This window comes from Magnolia sinica, chromosome 10 (assembly GCF_029962835.1).
Source record: "Magnolia sinica isolate HGM2019 chromosome 10, MsV1, whole genome shotgun sequence".
In the NCBI taxonomy this organism is placed as follows: domain Eukaryota; kingdom Viridiplantae; phylum Streptophyta; class Magnoliopsida; order Magnoliales; family Magnoliaceae; genus Magnolia; species Magnolia sinica.
Window position 1 is genome coordinate 56,700,470 of NC_080582.1, and position 19,349 is coordinate 56,719,818.

General features: G+C 37.4%; 1 protein-coding gene across 1 annotated transcript in view; it reads left to right on the top strand.

Moving 5' to 3' along the window:
• Positions 1–14,463, top strand: part of LOC131258406 (protein S-acyltransferase 24-like) — a 40,816-nt gene extending 26,353 nt beyond the window's left edge. Inside the window, exons 4-13 of the mRNA XM_058259718.1 lie at positions 4,261–4,340; positions 4,517–4,680; positions 8,687–8,825; positions 8,916–9,015; positions 11,579–11,636; positions 11,776–11,853; positions 11,941–12,039; positions 12,191–12,269; positions 12,375–12,523; positions 13,245–14,463. Coding sequence (XP_058115701.1) covers positions 4,261–4,340; positions 4,517–4,680; positions 8,687–8,825; positions 8,916–9,015; positions 11,579–11,636; positions 11,776–11,853; positions 11,941–12,039; positions 12,191–12,269; positions 12,375–12,523; positions 13,245–13,670 — 1,372 coding nt within the window. The 3' untranslated portion in view covers positions 13,671–14,463. The remainder of the gene's footprint in view (positions 1–4,260; positions 4,341–4,516; positions 4,681–8,686; positions 8,826–8,915; positions 9,016–11,578; positions 11,637–11,775; positions 11,854–11,940; positions 12,040–12,190; positions 12,270–12,374; positions 12,524–13,244) is intronic.
• Positions 14,464–19,349: the final 4,886 nt, after the last annotated feature.

The window sequence follows — 19,349 nt, forward strand, 5'->3', positions numbered from 1 at the left end:
CTTGTAGTAGGAGCAAAGCTCAATTTGAAGGGTTCCCTAGCCTCTAGGTTTTAGAAGAGTAAAACTTCTAGAGAAGATTTCCAATCATAGGAAACACAAAAATAAATCTTTAATTGCAGGAGATCCTTATTGGAGTTGGAAGGATTTCTTAGGCTTTTGGAGCTTTTGTGGGGGAGTCCGTCCTTCTCTAGGAGTCGTTAATTTGCCCACCTGGTCCCTGAACTGCTCTGGCAAGTTCTATGTTCAATCACTGTTCAAGCTCTTTAGCAGCCCTTCCAATCTTGTTAGGACCAACTTCCCCTCTTTCGTTTGGTCTCATGGCACTCCCTCAAAAAGTTCAGGGTTCATTTGGCTTTTAGCTGTATCGCTGTTCAAGGGAAACACTAGGAAAATAGGTGGAATTTTCTATTAGAACTCCAGAAGATGTTAGAAGACACATAATCACCTTCTTAGAACTCAAAACATTACAAAGCGATTATACATAATTGGTTTCTATTGTATAAGGGCCTATTAGGTTTTCATTGTATAGGGGCCTAAACCCTGCATCTTCTGATGAAAGCAGTGCATTTATATCCAAAAATGAGTTCATATTTTTAAAATATCATACAATACAAATAATAAAACAAAAACATACAACCACAAACAAAAGGGAACTAAATATATACTTTCACCTCAAACCCTCATGGAGTTACAAGGTGGCTCAAAGTCATCATCATTGTCCCCACTAGTGGGGCCATAATACTTGCATTACCATTTACCTAACTTTCATTACCATTGTAGGAGGTAAAAATTGGAGAAATTAGGATCTCCCAAATTCATGGTTAAATTTTTTCTTTAATTTTATTTTTAATTGTTTTTCCCTCGATCCATGTCAATGCATAGACATGGATTCCTATTAGAATCCAGGCTAACATGTGGAGAGAGAACAAATTTTCTCACCTTTGAGATCAGCATATTTCCACTTGCAAGTCATGATTTCTCCAATAAATTCATTATTTAATGTGAAATACCCCTTGGAAGAGATCGCCTCCCGGAAAAAAACAAACAAACATTTTTTTCTTTTGCTGAATTTCACATGTAATTTTGCTTGATTTGCTTAAACGCGCAATAATGTATCAACAATTACTTGCATCTATAACAAAGGGACTGTTGATATCTCGCGATATTTTAAATATCACAAGATATTAGCGATGTTATCGATAATGTTGCTGATAACTTGTAAACTGTGTTATTACCCTTATATATCATACCACCGAGGTGCAACATGGATAATATCGGTCGATATTATAAATAATATCAGCGATATTTTGAACACTGGCTGTGGTTGGGGTTGGGGTTGGGGTTTGGGTTGTTGATTTGGATTGGGTTTAGGGTAAATGGGTTGGAACGGATTTGGGGATTGGGGAAGAATTAAGGCTAGGAGTTAGTTTGCAGTAGAAATTGAGCCTAAATTAGGATTTAGATCTTAGGTGGAAGAACCTAAGGTCTAACTGAAGTTATGGCCCTTGATAGAATGGAATGGCAGAACAAGATTCGTATAGCTGACTCCAATCAGTTGGGATAATGCCCTCACACTTAGTGCAACTATATTTTAGGTTGGGAAATTATGGGGAATATTTGAGAATTGGATTTGAATTTGTGTTAGATATAGGATTGGGGTTTCAAATTTGGGTAGATTTAGGGAAATTGGAGATTTATGGTCAAGGTTTTGGAAAATTGAGGAATTTGAAAAATCTAAGGTTTGGGATTGTGGATTGGAGGATGGAGAAATGTTGGGGACTTAGCAAAAATATGGTTTTACAGTTTGGGAGGTTTAAGGTTAGGGTTTTGAGGGTTCAATTTGAGGGAGGTTTTAGGGAATTATGTTTTGGGAGGTTTAAGGTTAGGGTTTTTGGGGGAGATGGGGTTTAGCAAAATCAGGGGTTTAGAGTTTGGGAGGTTTAAGGTTTATAGGGTTTTGGGGGCTCAATTTGGGGGAGATTGAAATTAGGGTTACAGTTGGGATCTGGTAATCAAAAAGATTTTGGTAACTGGGGAAAGGAAAAGAAAAAAAACTACTTACCCATGAAAAACTTTCTGTGGTACCAAAGGTTGATGGAGATAAAAGCTAAAAGCAGTTTGAACTTCATTCCCGTCCAAGAATATCACAAGGAATGTGTGTTTTGTTGTTTTCCCAGATTTTAATAGCCTGGACAGATTTCATTTGATTAACATACAAACAGCATGTTAGCGAAGGAAGATAGAAAAAGGATCAGTTCTTGTGGAGTCTCACCACAAGAAGATGAGTCTCACCACTGGTTTCTAGAATAGTCACACTTCTAGAGGAGATTTCAATCACAGTAGACACAAAAAAAAGCTTTAATTAAATTGCATAAAGCTTTCATTAGATCATATACTATGGTATCTAAATCCATACATATGGCTATGAACTTTAGGGAATGGTTACTTTAATTGATAAAGAAAACAGCAAAACCAAAGGAAATCTATACACATTTTTGGCTAGGTATTGTATGGCCTTGGTACAAAAATGTTCGCCAAGGCCTTCCAATGTTGTTCTTTTTAGTTTTCAATTCACCGATTGATGTATTGTGTAATGTTTGGGGTGATGATTCCTCGTCCTTGTTCTTATTGTTTTCTATTTTTTGGCAATAAATTTTTTGTTAGGTAGAAAAAATATAGAAAAATAGAAAAATAAAAAGTAAATCCTATCGGCCCTCAAACTAATCCATCCATTGTGAAGGAAAGAAAACTTAATAAGAGAAACCAACTTAATGACTCCAAAAACCACTCAACTACTTTCTCTATGTACAACCGCATGGGCTTGGATATGTGTACGTATGAAACCCTCCCATACTCTATGGTTGTTTGCATAAACCCAACAATAAGGCTGTCAATTGGATATGTGGGACCAAGTCCAATCAATGGAATTTGATTGGATACGTGTGCCTCAAATTGACCTTAAATCATGTCCTGATCTTTCACTAGCCAGCCATGGGGTCCACTAGTAAACCATGATTGTTGCTCCAATCAGTGTTCGAAATATTGGTATCGCATTACATATCCAATCCATCAGATACAAATACGTATCAGTTATCGGACGGGATATATCGTTTGTATCGGGTAATTTATCGCACTTTTTGGGAAAATAGGGAAACATTGGGAAAATGGTTGAATTTTTCAATGAAACATCAGGGATTGTTAAAAAAGACCTTAATACACACTTTAAAATCATAACATCTCCAAAAAGAAGTGCATGGCACAATAGGTTTCCTTTGTATGGGGTCCTAAGTTATGCGCTGTCTAACTAAATTAATGCAATTATATTCAAATTGAATGCATAAAATTTAGAGTGTTTGTGATGATCATTTCATCAAACACTCCTAAATACTCTGAAATTAGTCTCAATTGACAGTTGGTTGAAGGGAAATTTCGACAAAAATAATACTTTAATTAACTTTTAATTAAAAAATGATTTTTATTTTCCGCACATTGACAAGGACTTAACAAATCAATAGATCAGCCCTCATGCATACTTGATTTCATGTTTGGAGTGCAACATTGCAAGCAATTTGGGAGAAATTGGGAAAATTTTAACTTTTTCCCAAATTCGACCACCTACACCCAAATTTCGAAATTGGAGTGTATGTGGAAAACATGAAGAACCAATGGATATCAAAATCAAATTTTGGGAAAAAAACATGGAAAACATGAAGAACCAATGGATATCGAAATCAAAGCTCCAGCTCTATGATTTTTCATGCAAAACATGAAGAACCAATGCATTTATAACCATTTGACGCTGATTTAACATAATTCTAACAAAAAAAAGAAAAAAATTGAAAATTGAAAATGCTCACCGGATCGAACATGTGGGATATATTGGCACTACCTATGCTTTTTTGTATCACACATGCGGGTTACAAGATATATCATGGGATATATCGGCCGATGTCATCGATATTTAAAACATTGGCTCCAATGGTCCTTCATTACATAGACAACATTCCAATGGCTTGACTGATTTGGTTGGCTGACAGTTAGGTGACAAAAGGAGTTTTATTGCATTGATGCCTCACGCTGAGATTAGTTTCTTGTTTTAGCTTCAATTGCAGCATGAATATGATCTTCTAGAACTAATTGCCCTTAGAAGTGACATCATTATTCAGCATGACTACTAGTTGTGGTTATTAGAAAGTTCTAGGACCTGTTCCTTTCAGCAGGTTAATTGATTCTAGTTCTGTTCATTCTCCAAATTTGTAGGGCTGCTTATAAAGGCTTCGCCGATTGTATTCGCCTTCTATTATTCCTGGATGCTTATAGGGGGCGACAAGATAAAGAAGGTAATCAATCCTTTATCTTTAAAATGTTTCCTTGTGAATTTGCCTTTTGTTGTTCGAAAAGGTATTAAACTTATGTGATCTTGTCTTGCGGTAGTAAATTGTTATTCCATCTTGTTCATATTATTTTTGCATGGACAAATAATTCCTTATGCTTGTTTCCATCCATATTCCATTAGGTTGTACCCCTCTTCATTGGGCTGCTATAAGGGGAAACCTTGAGGCATGTACAGTGCTAGTTCAAGCAGGGAAGAAAGAGGATTTGATGGTGACAGACAACACAGGCTTTACTCCAGCACAACTGGCATCTGACAAGAATCATCGGCAAGTCGCTTTTTTCCTTGTAGGTATTCTTAGCTGAAGAACAGTTGGTATTTTGCAGTGGTCAAGCAACTTCTAGTCAATAATCTGTCGCTTTATCTTTGATGGACCCATACCATATGAATTGCTTCAGCAGCACTGATCTATTGCATGATAACTGTTGGTATCTCTAAGTGGCTAGTTGATTGTTTGAAGTGTGACATTAGTAACCATGGGACTTACACCACATCTCCTGTTGAGGATGGGACTCTCAACTTGTATACTGATTTCTACCAGTCATTTTGTTTTGGTTTTTATATGGATATGGAAACGTTTTTTACTTGGAATAAGAGACATTGTAGAATAGGCTATGAACCCCGACAACCCTGCCCCCCCCCCAAAAAAAAAAAAAAAAAAACTCTCTCAAAATTTCTTCTTGGCACTGTTTAGATTTTGAAAAATCCACTACTGAACATAGTCCAGACTCGAATATCCCTCTTATTAGTGCTTAATGCAAGTGAAAAATATATTATTAGGTTCTTAAATTGTAATATTCAGCCTATAATCATAACATTCAATTAGGACGTATTGGAGATTGAAATTTGATCATGAAATTCAATTGGTTTGTGACCTTCAGATTGCAGATGAAACTTTGCTCTTCTTTGATTCTGATAGCAATCCAAATTGACAATTTAAGGAAGGTCATTCAATGCTTTGGAGCCTTGTTTTTTCAGTAGATCAATATCCTTAAAAGTGAACTTCTAGGTGTCAGATTGGACTCGAGGAAGTTCCTAGACTTGTAGGGGTGTTCAGGTGAAAGCAAGGCTCTTTTTCCTGTTCTTTTCTACATATGTGTATTGACAAGCCTGGTAAGCATTCATGGTACAAGATAGTAGAGAGATTGGAAGGGAATGTTCTAGTTGGAAAAGCAGATGTTTGTCGCTAGGAGGTAGAATCATGTTGATCAAGTTAGCCATGTCTAGCATGCCAATCTTCTTTATGTCCTAATTCCAGTGCTAGGTTAGTGGTTTTTTTTTTTTTTGGAAGGATAATTGATGTTTATTAAGAAGCTGCCCTGTAACTGCTAAGAACAGCAAAAGAATATAATAATAATAATACAAGAAGCTAGCCAGGGGATAGAAAAAGGATCAATCCGAAATAGGATAATGTTTTGCACCATCAGCCCCTGCTGCCCATTCCATTACACCCCTTTTGATTTTCCACACAACTTCCTCCCATGGCCCTGTTTTGTTATGATAAAAGAGGGCGTTGCATTCACCCCAAATGTTCCAAAGGACTACCAGTAAAAATAAGCGCCAAACTGAATGTTTTCATTTTGCAAGCCGAACATTGTGCCATGAAAAAATAATGACTCTACTGAGGAAGGCATCACCCAACTAACTTCAAAGGCTTTGAGGATGTGTGACCACACTTGATGAACGTATGGGCAATGCACGAATATTTGATTAATTGCTTCCACATCAGCCATACAAAGGCTACAAATGTTGATTTTTGTCAGTGGTAGCTTAGAATTATTGATAGATCGAAAAAAATCCATCAGGAGTTCCTTTGGAGAGGTTTATAAGATAAAGCATAAGTTCCATTCATGGTATAGAGTGATGTATGCAAACCTTTTAAAGAAGGTGGGGCATGTATAGGATACTTGAAAATCATGAATTCAACTACCCTACATAAATAGTTCTGGAGGTGGGGGGGGGGGGGGGGAACTGGATAGCTCTTGGAAGCAATTCATTTTGAGCAAATATGTGGTAGACGTGGGAGGATTGTTCAAAAATTCATCCTTAGTACAGAGCTTTGGGTCCTTGGAAAGCAATCATCATCATCATCCAAGTCTTTTGCCAACAATTAGGGTTGGCTATGTGAATTATGTTATGCGATTCCACTCTATCAAGGGCCATGACATCATTTGGACCATAGGTCATCAGAAGTGAAAATAATTTCAAGAAGGAAATAGTCTTCTGTGTGGCAAATGGTGGTCACATCCTCTTTCCAGAGGATGTCTAGTCCATTTATCGGCCCCTTTACTTGATTCACCACAAGTTGGATCAAGCCTACTTCATTGACAAAGGTGTTTGTCTCTCACCATTTCTGCCACAATCATTTAAGTGAGGAGCTGGAAGAAATGGTGCACTTGCTCAATCTGCTTCAGAAATGGAAGGTGTAGCATTTTGTTGGCTTGTAGAAAAGGGCAAAGTGCTAACTATCAATAATCTAAGGGCAAATGCCTAACACTAATGCATGCATTATGTCCCTCTAATATTCAAAATCGGTGCTTATGCATTGTGATTTTGCTTGTGCTGTCTGGGGGAGGTTCGTTGACCTGTTTTGGTCCTCTTAGGTGATGCTAAAGTCAATTGGCTTGTTCATTCTGGCTTAGCATGATGGCGGTCTTGGCCATAAAGGGGAATTTTGTAGAGGCTTCTTGATGCAGGACAACTAACCACTTGCTCTAAAAGCTCGAACTGATAGAGCATGGCGAATTAATCCCTTTATCTTATAGCCCAGGTCCCACATCCCATGGGTTAGGACCTTGGCCGAAACCACCCCCCCCCCCCCCCACATGAGTGTAACAATTGATCTTTCTACAATTGTGCAAGCAGCGGTGTAGAGGTTTTCAGGAGAGCCAAAGTGAGCCTGGTTGTGAGGCCAAGTCTCTCAAGTCATTCGACTATTGTTCTTTTAGTTTTGTTGATTCATTTTTGAATGTTTTGCCTTAATGCTTTGGGGCAGAATCTGTCATAATTGCATTCTCTTTTCATTTCTTTTAATAAATTTGATCTTAGCTCTCAAAAAGAGCCAATGATACCAAGTATAGGCCTTGATTCACGAGTCCCCTCTTACCTAGATTAAACATATCCATGCAGTGGTGCACTTCCCTTTCTTTCTTTCTTTCTTTCCTTTTTATTTATTTATTTATTTTAAATTTTCCCTTCCATTAATCACCCCACAAATCTATTCTTCTTTGTTGATTAAGATTTTTTTAGCAAAATTTGATTGGTAGGATTTAAGTCATTAATTGTAAAGTTTTTCAAAACAATGGCTAGAAACGTAGAGAAGAATTTCTCATGTTGTAGGTTAGGGATGTCATTTCGTTGCATAAGTTCATTTTGATAATGTCTTTTATGATATTGAGATAAGGTCCTCAACTCCATCTGCTAGCGATGTTCCAGCTGGTCCACAGCTTTGGAAAGGAGGGAAGATGTCAAGTGGGTAGCTGGTAATCAAACCATGATTTCTTCTTTTGAATCTTGATCAAGCTAGTTGGTCCATAGAAGCAATGCATCACAGTTTGTAAGTCTGGTTGGGGGTGTAAAGTGCATGAGCTGATTCAACCAAAGTGAAAACTAGAACTTAATTGCATAAATATGATAAAATGTACCAATTCTAGAAGCCAAATTCTTCATTTGATGATCTCAAACATGATAATGAAGCTCAAAAACACGACTACAGCAAGACATACGTAAAGGAATGTAGAGCTACTAATTTAGCAGCACATAATGAAGGGTAAAAGCAATACCTGCTGGAAGACAGGAAGAGGGGAAACTTATGCTAAAAACCTAAAAGTGAACTTTTTCCTTATTCAACAATCCAAATGTCACTGCCACTGGATACAACGGATTTGAACTAAGAAATATGGTAGGATCATTTGCCTAAATACAGACAGCTATCCAGGGTTCTGTCACTCCATTTGCCTTTAGGATCATTTGTCCATGCTGTTCGCCTCATTTGGCATGGCAGATGGTGTTCTGTGTGTCATTTCATTTTATAGGATTATTGCCTAAATACGGACTTCATTTGGCAGTTGCCGCTCCACGTGTTACTTCACTGCAGAGGAAGTTTTACTTTCCTGTCATGATAGTTTGAAACTTACTAGCTCTTGGGGAACTTTTTTCTTTATCTAGTGTCAGTATAGAGTATTTCTTTCCCGTTAGGTTTTTCCTAAGAAAAATTTGATGATCTCTTATTACAGTTATGCCGTTCGATCATCTCTTTATTTTTGTGATGCTTTTTCTTACATTTGTTTGCAGGGAAATGCTAGAAGGTTGTTAGAGAAACGCTGGGATGGGAACAGCCGACTTGGAAAAATTGCAAAATTAGGGCTTGCACCTGTACTTTGGTGTATGATTATAGTGCTACTTGCCATCTATATTCATTCTGTCATCACAGGTGTGTTGCTGTGCCTCTTGCATGTACAAACTGCAACATCTCCTCAGTCATGGTATGGTGCTTATTTTGGCTGCTTGTTTTTGGTTGCAGCATCACATCTGTTGAAAATAACAGCTGGATTCGGTTTTTTCGCATGGTCGGGTGTTTTCCTTGCCACTGCCGGACTAGTCATGTTTTATAGATGTAGCAGGTATGCTCAATAGAGCTTTTATCATTATGGTACTTTGAATCAGTGATGGTCTGTATTTATAGCTACTCAAGCATATGAAATCAATAGGATTTTAACAAAAGGTTGTTGTGTTGCACAATATGTACACACCGATCCATAGCTCAAGTGGTAGACTGAGTGAAGATCACCTTGTTTCAACACTGAGGTCTTGGTATCGATTCCCAAGTGGAGTGTGAACAGTGGGGTGTGTGTACTAACAGGCTAACCAATTAAAAAAAAATTATGTAAAAGATTGGCTTCTTTTTTTGTTAAATAATAAAAAAAGAACTACTGAAAGTTGAAGGGCTTTTGGTTCATCACTGCATTTCACGTTAAGTTCTGTCAATCTGGTTTAGTGCATGAAGAAGAAAGGCTTAAAAACCAGCGCAATTTGCTGACTTGCCAGTCAAAACTTGTATTAGTCATGGCATTGGACTCAGTTGAGTTGTGATATTTTATGAATGAGAATCTCCCTTCATCAAAATTACGTGGGTATACTGTACCTGTTTCCTCTGAAACCAGTGAAACTAGAATTATGTTTTCTTGGCTGAATCTTTTATAGTGGATGTGCAAGAAAATTAGATTTGCGATTATTTTACGCATATGGCAATGTTGTTTTCTGTATTTGTGGTCTTGTGCAAATGTAGTGGTTCACATTGCTGCTTCATACTAGGAAAATACCTGTGCCGTCAAGTTGATGCCAAACCTTGAGTTTAATGAGAAGACGAGGTTGATTGGTGATTATTATTAAAAGGTTCCATTAGGAATCTGCTCCTACTTTACATCTCCTTTCAGCAAACATGAAGTCGGTTTATTTTCTTTGCAACCCGCAGTTTTGTTTTTGTTTTTTTTTTCCCTTTCCTTTCCAAACTTGTCTCAGGGATATTATCATTTGCTCACTGTTGGTCAAAATCTCACTGAGGTTGCTGCACTTTACAGGACAGTAGTCATCTTCCACTTTCCGTGTATATCATATATAATGAGAGTAGCTAGGGGCCAAAATTTCCCTCAATTAGTTTTTGATTTGCTAAAAATATGAATTATTAGAGGGCATGGGAAGGGTGGTATTGGGAAGCAAGGGAGGAATTTATCGAGGTTGTCATTATTGGCCAGCTTGTGGGTATTATGGGGAGGCAAATAACCGATGCTCTTGCAACTTTAGCAGGGTAGTTTCGGAGGTTTTTAGGAGGGAAAAATTGTGTGTAATGGACCAGGCCTTGAACATGTTAGTTCTCAGCGATTGTCCCCTTTCCTCTATTTCTTGGGCTGCTTTGCTTTGGCTGTTTTGATCTTGTTTGATCAGTAAAATCGTTACCTTCTAGAAAATTACCAAAGGCCATGGGAAGGGTATTGAGTCAAAGTAAAGAGAATTAGGTAAACAAGGTGAAGCCATCTCTGTCCGGTGAGAGAGGGGTTCTATAGAGAGACCTGCTTTTTTTCTACGAGAAACATTTGGATACTATGACAGAGTACAATAGTTGATATGTAGCCAGTTAAAATTGTAACATGACATATAGTTATTCAAAATAAACTCTCCAGATTGGTGAACATAAAATGGACCAGGAATTTATATGACTCTTAAACCAGAAAATACGTTGATTTAAATTCTTAACTGGCAGATTGGTGAACATATAATGGACAGTCAAATGAGAACATTCAATTGTCCAAATTCAACAAAAGAATGCTCATTAATCAGAAGACACAATAGTTAAATCAATCTGAATTTTGAATAATAGGCTATCTAGAGTGGGTCCCATGACATGGATAGTTTCGTTGAGTTAATGTATGTCACGAGTAGAATTTCAGAGTGCCGGAGTATAAACCATGATACTCTGCCAGAGTATCAAATAACTCCCTTTTGCAACTGCTTCTCTTCTGCTTTCTCACTTTGGCAAATCACTTCCTCTCTATCCATGTGCATTGCATGTGCTGAATGTACTAGTACCATTAATTATATTTAATGGTAATTCACAAACATTTTTCCTTCTATTCTTGTCTTTATGCTGTTATTTTGTGCATTTCCATGTGCTGTTTGCTGCCTTCTGATTCAACTAGTCATTTTCAATAGCTCTCTTGTTTCCGAGTTTTAAAACCATGGTTTGAATTCTGTGTTGTATCAATGGATATCCATCCTTCAACCATGAAATCAACCACTACAAGTACACACTGGGGTATATTGAATCCTCATCTAGCTCATCAAGTTGCATGCACCTGAAATGTCAATTTCCTTTGCAAATCTGCTGCATCTGCAGATGCTTCATTTATGTCCTATGCTGTTCTCTTTGCTGGATCTTTTATACTTAAACATGCAAGGGTATGGATGTGCATATTATTCTCTCAAATTTTATCTTCTTAACCTTTCAGATGATTTACTTAATAAAATATGTTTCACATATTAAATTCTTTTTATTACTTTCATCCATCGGGGCATGTTTGCAGATATACTCATTAAGATGCTAAAGTATTGCTTTACATAAGTATTTTTGTAGATGCTGTAAATTATTGTCTGATTTGATGTGTTTCTTTGTTTTCCTTTTGCTTGTAGGAAGGATCCTGGTTACATAAAAGTGAATCTACATGATTCACAAAATCTGAAAGACGACGTAAGTTGCAGTTTCATGGTCACTTCTTTGACTTTTGATGGGTCTTTACTTGTTTATTGACATCTCTTCTCTATGCTTCTTGGCTTAGCATTTCTCTTGAAATATCTTCCTATCTGATCTCTCTTTTATTCTTGAACAGGAACCTTTATTAAAGACAGAGCTGAATAATCCTGCACTGTTAGCTGGGAATTGGTCTCAGTTGTGTGCAACATGCAAGGTGACATCCCATTCTAGTCTTCGTTCTTTTGTACTTGTCAGTCATAACTAGTTTTCTTTCAATGATATTTTGTTTTCGTTCTTTTAGATTGTCAGGCCTTTACGTGCGAAGCACTGTTCCACCTGTAATCGTTGTGTGGAGCAGTTTGATCATCACTGCCCTTGGGTATCGAATTGTATTGGCAAGGTGCTTTGACACTGATGAGTTGAATCTTACTTCTAATTGCTTTTTTTTTTTTTCCCCTCAATATACACATTCAGGTGGCTTCTCACATACACATTCATGTAGCTTCTCCTGTGCTTTGATTGAATCCTTAAATGTTTTGTTTTCACTGCAGAGAAACAAATGGGATTTCTTTATGTTTCTTATTCTAGAAATGTCTGCAATGCTGGTCACTGGTGCTGTAACTTCTATACGTACGTGTATTCTGGAAATCCTTTCCTCTAGCCCTTTTAGTGAAGCTTATGCTAGGTGCTTTTTTATCTACCCTGATGGAAAATTTTCCTTTTTCTGAAATGCAGGAATCTTGACAGATCCAAGTTCTCCGTCTTCTTTCGGAGCATGGTTGAACTTTGCTGGCACGCATCACACCAGCGCTATATCATTTCTGGTCATGGATCTTTTCCTTTTCTTCGGCGTTGCAGTCTTAACTGTTGTACAAGCTTCACAGGTATGTTGATAAAATACTTGGTGGTTGCATGTTTCCTTCAATTTATTGTTGCCATGGATCATTTCCACAGTGTAGATTTACAGGACTTTGATGAATTGCAATAGCATGGCATTTTATGGGTGCTAACGTAATCATTGAAATCTCCTTTTGCCATTTGGCTTGGAAAGAGCAGGCCACTTCAGCCCTTAGCAATCAAATCTCCTTTTAAATCATAATACCTATGGCTTGTATCTTTAAGTTCTTTGATGACAAGAGATGGCCTTGTGTTTGACTTCAAAAAGCTGGCTCAACTCAAAACTTAGCAATTATGATTAAATATGATTAGCTCATAATGATTTAAAGTGATAGCAGAAATGCTAGGGATGCCTGCCCCTAGTGGCTTGGTCTTTTGCCCCACCATGCAATGATCCAGACCATTCATCTAGAAGGTGCCATCATGATGGGCTACATGTTAAGAGTCTTATTTATCAGAGATCATGCTGTCCATACAAACGGAGAAGCAATGGTCGAGAAAAGCAGCTTCTTATTTTAGCATGGATAGTTTGGACCTCTGATCAGTGAGATTTTGCCATGTGGAACCATATACAATGCAATCCAGATCCTGTGGTGGAGCAGAAGGGGCGAGCAGCTTTTGTGACCCTTGCCAGCAAAGCTCATGAAGATGACAATTGATGCATTTTAATGGTGGTACTGAATCGCTTCCTTTTTTTCCATGGTGTAGATCTCTCGCAATATTACGACGAATGAAATGGCAAATGCAATGCGCTATAGTTATCTCAGAGGACCAGGCGGAGGCTTTAGAAATCCATATGATCATGGTGTTCGGAAAAACTGTTTGGATTTCTTGATAAATGGTTATAATGAAGACATCGAGTACATGGAACAACCAGTCCATTCTGAAGGTATCGGGATGGTTCCAATTACCAGAAATACTAATTTGCAGAATGGGGAGAACCAATGTCATCATGCCAATGGCAACGGCCACGTCTGCATTGATGTGGAATCGGGAAACACGAGCCATCATGGGCTTGTACATTCCTCCCATAACCATGGAAAGAGCGATGGGGTCCCTTTGGGCTTGGGTCTTGGGCTTGGACGGAACAATGCTCATCATCATCATCACTCGCATTCTCTTGTAGCTTCGTGATTCATCACCATACCAAGGGAGGAGAATGTTGTCTTTGTAGCTAAAGCATGACATGGTTGTGCTTCAATACCTCCATTCATTTCAGTTTTGTGCAGTTATCTTTCTGTATTTTGAGTTCTATCATTCTAGTGAAAATGATTGAGTCTTGGACATCACTAGTGAAATTTCACTATTGGTGAACCTGCTCATGGCATCGGATGGTGAAAAGAAGAGGGTCCCAAGTGAGGCAACTGTCTTGATAAGTCTTAATGGGATTCCTTATTGAGGAATCACCGGTTCCTGCACATCAGCAGATGCACAATTTCTCTCCATACAGAGCTGTCAATGTGATAATCCCTGCCATCGATGGACATGCTTTGAATAGCTTCCAGATTGGTAGATTACAACCTTGAGCTAAAGGAGCAAATACAGTAATGGTTCAGATTCGGAGAGAAAATGTTCATTGGTCAAAGGGGGTCGAAAGCTTCTGATAATGGGCAGTTTTAGAATCTCCATCGAGAATCCCTGCTATAGTTGGGGATGCTTCAAATAGCTTGCAGATTGGTAGGATACAACATTGAACTAAGGAACAAATACCGTAATGGTTTGGATTCAGAGAGAATGTTGAATGCTCAAGTATGCTTCCGGTAATGCCAAGGGAGTTTTCTCCAAAGCAAGATCCTTGGTTATTGATTGGGCTGCTGCTATTGCTAATCTTCGTGATTGTCATGTCTGCTCCTAAGTATGTCTCGCTGTAATTTTTCGTGCTTTCTGTTATATACTTTAGTGAAAAAAAAAAAAAAAAAAAAAACAATTATCAAAGGGTCGAAATCTTCTGATATTGGGTAGTTTTAGGAGAATCCTTCATCCAACTTGTCGCCTATTAGGTCAACGGCTTTTATGACTTAAATATGGCCTATAATCCCCCTTTGTGGTTACCATCCAATCTTGATCAGGCCGAGTCACTAGTGATTGTTGGATAATTTCCCTTCTCAAGTTAAACATTCCTAGGGGAGAGCAATTTTCTTGCAACTCAGTATCATTTATGTGGATAGTTGTGGACCGTTGCTAGAATGGTTTTTGCTGAATATTATTTTTAAGGGTTTGATCACCCAATTGGTTCAAAATTAGCTAGGACTCAATAGGTTGATCGATTGGATGGTCTGGATTGATGGGCATGATCGGTTGCAACTCCTTTTTCCCAAATAGACCACAAATCAGCCAATAAAGCCTTTCCTACCTCACCCACTCGACACTACAAAAGACATAACACAAACATTCAGAGGAATCATTCCTCTCTTGCGCCATTAGCACTTTTTTTATTTTTATTTTTTTCTTTCTATGAGCCAATCCAATACAGTAAACTTAGGAGCATCATAATGCCAAACTGGAGTTGTATGATACCATTGGCAGTTCTATTGGAAATTAATGAAGTGTATTTATGTATTTTGGGTATGGGTTTTGTGTACTCCTGAGGAGTATGTTCAATATTTTTATTAAATAATATAATAAAAGGTGTGTGACTTGTATGCTAGGGCTAATAAGACCTAACACACAAGTCTCTTCCCCTAAGCTTTTCTCTCCCCTCTCTCCTCACTCTTATCTCCTCTCATTTCTTCTATTTTCTTCTCCATATCTACTTGGTATCAAAGAAAGGCTATTCACATTGATCATAGAAACTTACTGAGGTCAGCAACTATACAATGCATACAAACAAAATTTTATCAGGAAAAGTATGGTTCAATAAAGCTCTATCTTAGAAGATTTGTCATGATTTTTGTGATGTTTTTTTTTTCTTAATTTGAGATATGTTTGGACCACTATATATATATATATATATATATATATATATATATATATATATATATATATATATATATATATATATATATATATCTCTTAAATCATCAATTATTTCTCAAATATTTCTCCATATGGTGGATTGGTTTGATTGTATTTGGCTATCAATAGCCTTGTTTACATTAGGGAGAGGTTTTTTTTTTTTTTTTTTTTTTTTAATTTTTTTTAGTTTTTTTTAATGCTTGTTTGGTCTACTATAGACCGGCTCCACTGTTCGTGGGGCTTGGGGGTTAGGGTCACTGGCCATACATCAAAAGTCTCAGCTGATGCTCCAATCTCCTGTTTAGGTGTTTTATAGTTGATTCAGGCCAGTTGGTAATCATTATTGTTGGATTTAATGTATAACGTTGTTTTTGTATCTTTGTTTTGTGGATTGAACACCATATATTTGGTAGTTATCTAAAATTGTACACCGTATTTTGAGTATTTTATTTACTAGTGTTATATGCCTATGGACCCTTATGTTAGTGCATTGATTTATGTACCTTGTTTACCAATCACGTGAGTCCATATGTTATATGGTCGGTTGAGCTTTTAGAAACTGAAGACCAAAGACACAAGAGTACAAAAGCATCAAAGAGCAAATAACAGGTAAATAAGGTGCCTTGGTGACCTTAACCCTTAACCTAAAACAATCCTTAAAACTCTAGATGGTCTTGGCTTAATGGGTAAACCTTATTGTTCATCCCTTATCCTTAGAAACCTAATTGAAATAAGATAAATAAGGCTATAAGAGGTACGAAACTACTGTGAAATGAAATCATACGCCTAAAACAATAAACTTACGAGTGTTGCTCGATCCCATCGATTAGACCTTGAGGGCATCAAAGACCACTCGATGGAATTCAGTAATTCAAATACGTTCAGCAAGTTATCTGAGTTTCTTGATGGAATCGAAGAACCTTCGATGACATCAAAAGATATCCTCGATGCCATCAAAGACTACTCGATGATATCGGATAGCAGTGTGTAAATTGTCCAACAATAATTTAGTTGGAAATTCGATTTCTTTGATACCATCGAAGCCCTGCTCGATACCATCGAAAGAGTCGTTTTTTAGCTTTAAAAAAAAACCGTTACAGCTCGAACTCCTTATAAAGGGCATTCAGTTCTTAGGTATAATGATGAGTTTTTGATATAATAAAAGCTTAGGTAATTCCATGATCATATCCCTCGTTCCAAGCCTCAAAACTAATGCGTGCTAATTTATCTTTCTTGAGATTAACACTCTAATGAGGATTCTAATATCCACCTTGAAGATGAGTTTGAACTCCACTATTTTTTAGAAATTAGACTTAACCTTTAATAGGTATACTCTTGTCTAAATCCGCTATAAGTCTCATATAGTGAATCCCATATGAATTACAACTTCCTATTAGCTGTAGGAGATTCTACCAACATCCTATCACCTTAGTCACCTCAAATGTGTATCACATGAAAGGTGGTTGATCTTGAAGCTGAAGCATTGGCAACGCATCAGTATCATGATCGGGAGAGCAAATGGGAGATGATTAAAGCACGGGAAAGCATAAATCAAGCAACCCGAGAAGGTACAATGAAATAGGTTTAATCTGATAAGTTGTCATGTGTAAGATTCCATATATACTCAGTCCTTATGTAGGATTAAGTGTAAGAGTTTAAATTACTGAACTTGACTAGGTTCTTGTATAGGGGCTAAATCAAAGTCCTTGTGTAGCCATTGAACATGGGTGCGTATGTGTTAGTCTTCGTGAGAGTCTCCGGCGGGAGTAAACATAGATATTTGGATTAGGACCGATGTTATTCTTAGCTTAAGGAAAATTAACTAAAGTCTCTTGTGGGAGTCGATTCTTGTGTAAGAGGTGAAACTGATTAAAAACCTCTAATAGTGAAATCTAGTACACTCATGGGTTAAGTGTGTCCATCAGAAGTAGAGTTGGGAAACCAAACCATTATACATACTTGTGTTTGAGATTATATTTGAGCACTTGTTTAATTATGCTTATGTAGTAAATGTTTAATTATATGTATACATGATTAGATGAATAGTAGGAGTTGATAGTTAGCACATCACACACACACATGTAAACTATTATTGATGGGGTTTTCCTCCTTAGGTCAAAGGAGATGTGGTGCAGTTCGGATGCCACAAACAGTGGAATCACCGCACTGCTCAACCAGTCGAGAGCACTGCTCGACCAATCGAGTGAATAGTGCTCGACCAATCGAGGGTCACTCGACTCAAAGTCCAGTGAGCTCAGTGAACAGTGCTCGACCAGTCGAGTGAACAGTACTCAACCAGTCGAGGGCTGGCTCGACCAGTCGAGTGAACAGTGCTCGACCAGTCGAGGACTCTGCTTGACTAGTCGAGCTTACGCAGATTTGAGTCCGGATCTTATGCGGACTGCGGAAATTGGAGGTGGTTTCGCAAGAGGTGCGAAAGGGAATTTCTAAATCTATAAATATGGGTGCTTAGGGCTTTTTTAGGTAATGCAAGAGAGTTTTCTAAAGCTTTGTAAGGGTTTGCTAAAGGGTTTAGGGCTATCAAACGTGAGAGAGAGAGAGAGAGGAAGCTTGTGGAAGGGAGGTTATACTCGTAGAGGTGATCTACTGTGCACTCGACATCTCAGCGTTTCTACGTCCTCGTGATCGGTGAAATCTCTCTGCTTTTCTTTTATTCTCTTATTGTTTATCTACTCCTACGTGAGTGAAGAAGGTTATAACGTTCTACTTCATAGTGGATTGTTGATCTGGACGAGGTCCCGTGATTTTTACCTCTTTGAGAGTTTTCCACATAAAAATCTCTTGTGTGGTGTGGTTTATGCTTTGATTTATTTCATTGCTTTATTATCCCATAATTCTGGATTGTTTTAGGAGGCTAGATCCTAAGGTTTTGTACAAGGCCCCCAATAATTATGTTTTTAAACTAGTTGCTTAATTAGCATATTATTTCTAGTATATGTGATTAGGCCCTCTATTAGCTTGAAAGCTTTAGCGTTAATTGCATGTTAGCTTAAGTAGGCGACTGAATTTAAAAAACATAAATTTTAATTGATCCTAATTACCCCCTATAGGATATAACCTTCTTTTCGTAGCCCCGCATAGCTTTCGCATCGCAGTCGTGGCAATTTCATTACACCACGTGAATTTTCACATTGTATTATGAAGGAAAAACTTTTTTCCAGGATCCATTGTGAGGTCTTTAAAATCTCATACCTGGTTGATTACAATTGCCATATTGAATTGTAATAATTATCTATAAGATACTCAATTAGTGAAATTATTTTTATGAGGTAGAGACTGGCTTGAATATAACGTTGAATGAAACTCTTGACTCTATAATTAAAACTTTTAAAACTTAAACTGAGGAGAAGTATCAAGTTATGACCTGGTGATCCCTCTATGAGTAATTTTGTTATATTTCTTACTTCTACCAAAAAGATATGGGACACCCTTCATAACATATATTTATAAACTCGAAATAAATTTAGGATTTATAAGTTGAATTCAAATATTAAAGTTTCAACAACATTCGAGAACACTGAATGAGTACTTATTTGCTCTTCGGGGTATGTGGGATAAGTTAGATATATCTTTATTATCTTATCCCCCCTTACTGCACAAAGGATTATGATTCTATATGAAAGCAATGTGAAGAAATTTAAATAATGCAATTCCTTTCTGAGCTGAATTTTGAATATGAAGGTGTTCGCGAGTAGATTATTATAATGGATCATCTATCTTCTTTAACTACAGTTTATGCTTTAGTGTAAAGTGTTGCTATCTCATCTTCCACTACTTTATATAGGTTAATTAATCTTCTTACATAGTCAGAGACTAGCTTTCTTATAGCGTGGATCT